The 6536-nt window shown below is 50.8% G+C and overlaps 1 protein-coding gene across 2 annotated transcripts; it reads right to left on the reverse strand.

Moving 5' to 3' along the window:
* Positions 1-1520: 1520 nt before the first annotated feature.
* Positions 1521-4717, reverse strand: TRH (thyrotropin releasing hormone). 2 transcript variants are annotated; one of them, XM_011370523.2, is made up of 3 exons: positions 4465-4717; positions 3360-3581; positions 1521-2723 (listed from the first exon to the last, which is right to left on the reverse strand). In XM_011370523.2, the coding sequence occupies exons 2-3, from the start codon at positions 3571-3573 to the stop codon at positions 2206-2208; spliced, it is 732 nt and encodes a 243-aa protein (XP_011368825.1). In that variant the 5' UTR covers positions 3574-3581; positions 4465-4717; the 3' UTR covers positions 1521-2205. The 2 variants fall into 2 exon arrangements, with proteins under 2 accessions (XP_011368825.1, XP_011368826.1); XM_011370524.2 differs by lacking the exon at positions 4465-4717 and adding an exon at positions 4357-4399.
* Between the last annotated feature and the right edge of the window lie 1819 nt (positions 4718-6536).

Below are 6536 nucleotides of genomic sequence, written 5' to 3' on the forward strand. Positions count from 1 at the left end.
AGCATTCTCACATCAATCAAATTTGGAAGCAAGAGAAGGTGGGGTGTGTCCTTAGGCAAGCACTTCACTTATTCACACCCAACTGCAAGTCAACTTTCATTAACTGAGAGTGGATATGACAACTGGCCTCCTGGGGTGGACACAGGAAAGTGTAAGTGCTGAGCACTCAAGAATTGCTGCATAAGTGGTCTTTATTACCTCTATTAAGGCACCCACCTCGGAGGGGGTCAATGAGCAGAGGAGATCTTGCTAGGGCCCCACTTGCCCTGATGGCAATAGCAGGATGTTTAAGAGCTTCCACCCATCGGGGTGAAACCTCAAGCCTAGACGGAAGGCCAGCTGTACATGCTTTGTGCATCTTGGGACAAGACTTTAGTCTCTGTGTTGGCTCCTTTGCCTAAAAATGAGAAAAATCTGAAAATTCATCAAATGCTCAGTATTTTAGAGGACTTTGGGAAGTATTAATGGAGATGATGGCTGTGAATGCATCTTATAAACCCACGTCTTCCTCCAAACCCACCCCACCTGAACTGTGAGCTCACTGAGGAAAGGGGCTGGGGCTCAGACCCCCTTCTGGCCTCTTCCTTCCTCTACCCAAGAAGGTGAACAAAGGCTGTTTGCAGAAAAGCTAAATAGCCCACCCATCTGTCAAACAGGGGGTGGTCTAAACTAATTGAGTCTAAAGCCCAAAGAAATTTTGGAGTTTAGTTTAAATCAGAGGTTGCAAACTGGCAATGAGTGGGCCAAATTCAGTCTCAGACAAGTTACTTAACCTTTCCGAACCTTGGTTTCCTCATTAGGAAAATGGGCATAATGTTAGTAATACCTAGAAGAATTGCCGTGAGGATTAAAAGAATTAATATATGTATAGTATTTAGGACAGTGCCTGACACATAATAAGTGTTGTATATATATTATGGTTGTTATTATTATTTGATTCACACAATTTAAAGTTTTTGAATTTAAGTATCTTTAGAATTTAAGTATCCATCAGTCTGCCCCAGTCCCCACCACTCCCTCTTGTACTGTATCCAGCCTGCCTCCTTGTCTGGCCCCAGAAGGCCCCTGGTTTGAGTTCCCAACCATAACTTTTGTTCTCATTGTGCCTGCCAGATGACAAAGACTGTTGATTTCTCCCACAGAACCATGTTGATTATAAACCTGAGCCACACTAGCCCTCTCACCAAACCAGGCAAATCAAGGAGGGTCCTGAGATGGCCTCTCAGACCCATGGCTCCACTTTAACCAGCTTTGTGTCTTCCATAGCCCTTCCTCTTCTCTTAGCTTGTTTTCCCAGGTGTCAAATGGGCTCCAGAGTCCCTGTCCATCTCCCAAGCCTGCTCTGAGATGGGGGCAGTGGAAAGGACTTTTTATTCCCTGGGGTCCTATTCCCTTCTCAGCAGAGCTAGGGAGTGCTAGTCCTGTCCCCCCTCAATGCTGATAAGAGAAACCCCACACAGGAAAGTGTAAGTGCTGAGACAAAACCATAATCACAGAGCTCGAACATTATCTAGATGAATGTTTTATTATCATTAGGATGATTGCCATTGACAAGAGGAAGGCGTTTAACAGGTTATATACAAGCCACAACTTCCAGGGTGATGTTTACATATTCCCACATACATTTATCCCACGGCCACCACACAGCACACCACCACAAGGGATCTCCACCTAAAATGCTTCCTCCAAGAATACAGCTGAGGGTCAGTCACTGCCCACCACAAGAAAATAAGCAAACAAACAAAACACCCAAGAAAGGGCGAGATTCTGGGTTCTAAGGTAAAGTTTACATGTGGTAGATCCTAACACATGGGGCAGGAAATAGAAGTTAGATTTAGACATTTAATCCCACCCCACCCCACTGGCTGCTTTCCCCAGAGGCACTCTGCCCTTTTCTGGGGATCCCTTAGAAGACACAGAAGGGTCATCTCAGGCAGGGCTAAAGAACAGGAGCAGGCTTGCAAGGTGGTAAAGGAACTCTGGGACCTGACTGCTTGCCAGCGATACAAAATGGAGTAATATGGGGTTTTAACTCATAGGCTGGCTTTCCCATGTCCCTGAAGGCCAGGGGTTTGTACATACAAGGCGTCTCAGGTTTATGATCAAAGAGCTAAGGAGGAGAGAAAAAGGGGGTCACAAAGGGATAGAGCGTACAGGGCTCAAGACAGTCTTAGATCTCAAACTTGACTTCACAGGAAACTGGGCTCACTCCTCCAGAAGCTCCCTGGCCCAGGCCTCTCGCCTGCCCGGGTGCTGCCGCTTCTCTGCCTCCTGGCCCCTGGTCAGGTCATCCAGGAGGCCTAGCAGGAGGCTGGCTTGACCACAGGCTCCCCGGAGCCTACATGGGCCTCCCATGGCCCTCTTGCCCGGATGCTGGCGTTTCTCAGGCATCAGCTCTCCCTCCTCTTCCTGCTCCTTTCCATCCTCCTCTTCCTCCCAACTCCTTTGGGCCTTGGGATCCACCAGCCGTCTGCCTGGGTGCTGCCTCTTGGTGAAAGTGTACCCAAGCCAAGAGGAACGCTTGCCAGGGTGCTGCCGCTTCTGCTGGGTCGCTTCAAGAGACCACACAGCTGCATCCTCCCGCCGGCCTGGGTGCTGCCGTTTGTGGGGTCCCACAGCCCCTTCTTCTTCCTCTTCCTCTTCAACTCTCTCTTCTGCCTCCTCCTCCCTTTTGCCTGGATGCTGACGCTTGGAGAGCCAGTCAGGTTGAAAGATCTGGGACTCTTAAGGGATGAAAGAGGCCAGTGAGAGACCCCTGAGTACCCCCTTCAGCCTTCCTCCCAATCAAGAAGGATTCCCTGAAGCACTTACCCAGTCATGCATGGCCTTGCACCTGCCTCAGGACTAACAGACACACACGCTCACAAAGGTGGTCAAAGGCTCCAATTCCAGCTCTGTCACTCCCTAGCTGTGTGACCATAAACAACTCATTTAACCTCTCTGAGTCTGTTTTATTTTGTGTAAAGTGAAAGGTAATCACAGTACCTACCTAAGAGGTTGTTAAGATCAAATAGTGTGATAAGGTGTTTGAAGTGCTTAGAATAGTGAGTGCATATATGCACCTGGTAAGGAGTAATTAGAACTGTCACACTCATAGACTCTCTCTCCAGCAGAGAAACTTCCCCACTGAAGGTCTGTTCTCTGTGAAATATTCCCAGAACTGAGATAAAAGAGGAATCTGATCCTAGGAAAGGGTCAACTCACGACTCTGCCAAGAGTGTAGCCAATGAGAGTTTCTGAACTTCTGAAAGGCAAGTGGCTGGTTGATCTAGTCGCTCCTTCCCCTCTGCGTCTGAGTCCATCAGCCCTCTCCTCCGCCTTCTCTCACCCAGGCAGCTCCGGACAGACCCGCCCCTCACCAGATTCGCGATCTCCCTGGTCCCCTCGCAGCCGCTGGAGGTCTTCCCGGAGGAGGAGGAGGCGCTCCGCCTGGCGCAGGAGGTCGTCCAGGCCCGGGTACTCGGTAACCATCGCTGCCTCCTGCTGAGCCACCTCTGGCTGTGCGCTGCCGCTGGGGACATCGGTCAAGGTCAGGGTCAAAGCCATAGCGAGCAGCAACCAAGGACCAGGCATCGCGGCGTCTGGGCGATGGAAGACAGAGAGAGCATAAGCGCGCCGAGTCCCCTTCCCAGCCAGCTCCACCTCCCTGTTTCCTGTCCCAGTGGGTCCCCAAGGCCGGAGTAACAAACCGTTTAAACACTCCTGCGAGCAGGACCACCTGCCCCTGTGGGGCCTAGCGGGAGCAGCGGGAAGATCTGCCTCTGGCTCTAGGGGTCTTCACCCACAGAGATGCTTGCTTGGTGCGCCTGCCGGAACCAGGTTCCGCCTCTGCCAGCCAGGAGCCAGGTCACCACCGCCACGGCTCAGTGGTCCGGCGGAGCTGGGGCAGCCAGCGCTGGGGCGGACTCGCCAGGCTAAGATTCTCCCCAAGGTTCTCAATTAAACAGTCTTATCCCGACACTCTTTGGCCAACATTCTAATTCCAACGCTAAGATCCTATCTCTGATGCTAACATTGTATAGCTAAACTAGAAATCTAATTCCAACGCTAAAATTCTAATTTCGACGTTAATCCCAACACTGAAATTCTACCTCTAGCGCTGAGACTAAGATTCTATGGCTAAATTCGATTCCGACGAGAAAATTGTGTTTCTAATGTCAGGATTCAGTTTCTAGCTCCCAAGCTCTCACGCCGCTGCACTGACTGCCTAGCTGTGCGTCCTGGCGCGGACCTGAAGCTGGCGGCCAGGCAGGCGTGGGTTGGCGAACCTTTCATCCGCCGCTCCAGACGCCGAGACATGAGTGCACCATGTGCCCGCGCCGTGGAAGACCCGGGAGTACGAGCGCAGCACCCCACCTGCGTCCAGATGCCGCCGCTTCTCCCGGGGCGCACCCGAGGGCGAGCGGAGAGGGCCCGTTTCCTGGACGCCACCTGCAGGTGGAGAGGGACGAAGGTAACGGTTACCTGCCTGGCGCGAGCTCAGCCGGACCGGTCCGGGGTCCTGGGGCTGCAGTCCGGAGTTTCAGGGTCTGAAAGAGGCGGGTCAAAAGTCCTGGAGCGCGGGCAGGACTCCGGACCCCAGCTGCCCGCTGCTCTGCGGGGATGCTGCTTATATCCGCGCCAAGTGGCGGCGCGGGTGAGGTCAGCGGGGAGGGGTCGCGGCCGCCGGGAAGGGGCGCTGACGTGAGCCAGCCCTAAGGGTACCCCTCCCGCCAGCCTGCTAGCTCCGCCGGAAATCTAGGTCGGGGGCGGGGGGAGCGGAGCGGGAGGTGGAGCGAACAGCTGTAGGACCGACTGCTGCTGCAGGGAAGTTTCTGCACCCAGCTCCAAAGGTCTGTTTTCCAAAAGAACACTCGTGTAGGGGACACAGAGATAGGGAGACACAGAGAATCACAAAATTAAAAAGAGACACATAGGAGAAAACAGGAGATAAAGACTGAGAGATCCATACAGAGAGAAACAGGAATACAGAGCAGACACACACCACAGGACCAGAGACAAAGACACGGAGACAGAGACAGAGACAGAGAGGGAGAGAAGGGGGAAGAGAGGGAAAAAGGGAGGGGGAGAGAAAGAGAGAAGGAGAAATTATGAGTCAAGTGGGATCCGGGCTCTGATCTTGATTCTATTACCTCTGGCAAATGCCTCCCACTCACTCTCTGGGCCTCAATTTTCTTATCTGTACAGTGGGGAAGGGAGACAGTTTTGGGGGACAGGTTTCAGAATACCAAAACTGGTAGCCTGTGGGCCACCGCCGGTTTACAGCCTGTTTTGTATAATTCCCAGTTTTTGGGGGAAAAAAATCTGAATAACCAACATTTAAAAACCAAGAGAACTCATGAAAAATGTGGATTTATGGCTTCTCTTGAAATTCTCTTGGAAAAAAGTGGACCTCCATTTCCTTCTGATAAGAGACAGCTGGAGCTGAGCTGGGCTGTCCCTAGTCACCACACTTTCTACCACTTCCTACTGTCTCCCAATGTATTGCCTCAGTCACCAAGATGAGACATTAAAGTTTGTGGCCCCTAGACCAGAAGTCTGTTGGAGTCTACCCCACCCAAACAAAGGAGGAGAGGAGATGCAGGGAGGAGAAAAGTACAGATGCCAAGGAGCTTGTTCCCCACTCACTCCCCAAAGTCACATGATAACTTGGAAGAAAACCCTGCCACATTGAGTGCTTGGGCACAGACTGCATCCTGAAGCATTGAATGGGCAACCACAGTGTTCCAGGCTACCTTTGTCAGTCCTGGAGACACAGAAGTTAGCTATACACACTTAGATAGAACCACATTTTAGGCAGAAGGAATAACGTAGGTCAAAACATCTGCTACCTCTGGACAGTACTAACATTATTCTGCCTCCACATTCAGTATTTCTTTAGCCTAAAACTTTAACTGAGTATCTGTTATATGACCCAGATGATGCTAGTGGTCTGGCAAGGGACTCCAAAAATGTTTAATTATTACCTCTTTTTCTTGGCAGAGCACCCAACCTTCCTGGCAGTCTGCCATCTTATTGCATCCTCACGTCACCCAGCAAGATAAACAAGGTATTAGTCCCACTTTACAGATAGGGATATAGAAGCCTGGGGAGGCAGAAGGACTTCAAAGGTTAGAGGTAGAAGAGAACTTTCAGGTCATCAGTTCTCTATTTTTAGATGAAGAAACTGAGGCCTGGAGAGATGGCGTGATCAGCTTCCCCACTCCCGGGCACACTTTGTGCTCTTAAGGTCAGATGGTTGGCTGGGGTAGATTGCAAACCTGAATCCCCAGGCTTGATCCCCCAAGCAGATTCCAGGATTCAAAGAATTGCCATCCTAGCTAAACGTTTAATCAGAAAGACAGACCTGTTATCTTTCATATATAATGGTGGTGTAAATTGAAAAAGCCTCTTTGGGTGGTAACCTGAAAATTTAACACATGTGTACCTTCCACAAGACAATTCCATTTCTCAGAATCTATCCTACAGGTACCCATACCCGTGCATGAGGATATGTATGCAGCATATTCAGTGCATCATGGTTTATAGAAGAAGCC

This window comes from Pteropus vampyrus, unplaced genomic scaffold (assembly GCF_000151845.1).
Source record: "Pteropus vampyrus isolate Shadow unplaced genomic scaffold, Pvam_2.0 Scaffold171, whole genome shotgun sequence".
Lineage (NCBI taxonomy): Eukaryota > Metazoa > Chordata > Mammalia > Chiroptera > Pteropodidae > Pteropus > Pteropus vampyrus.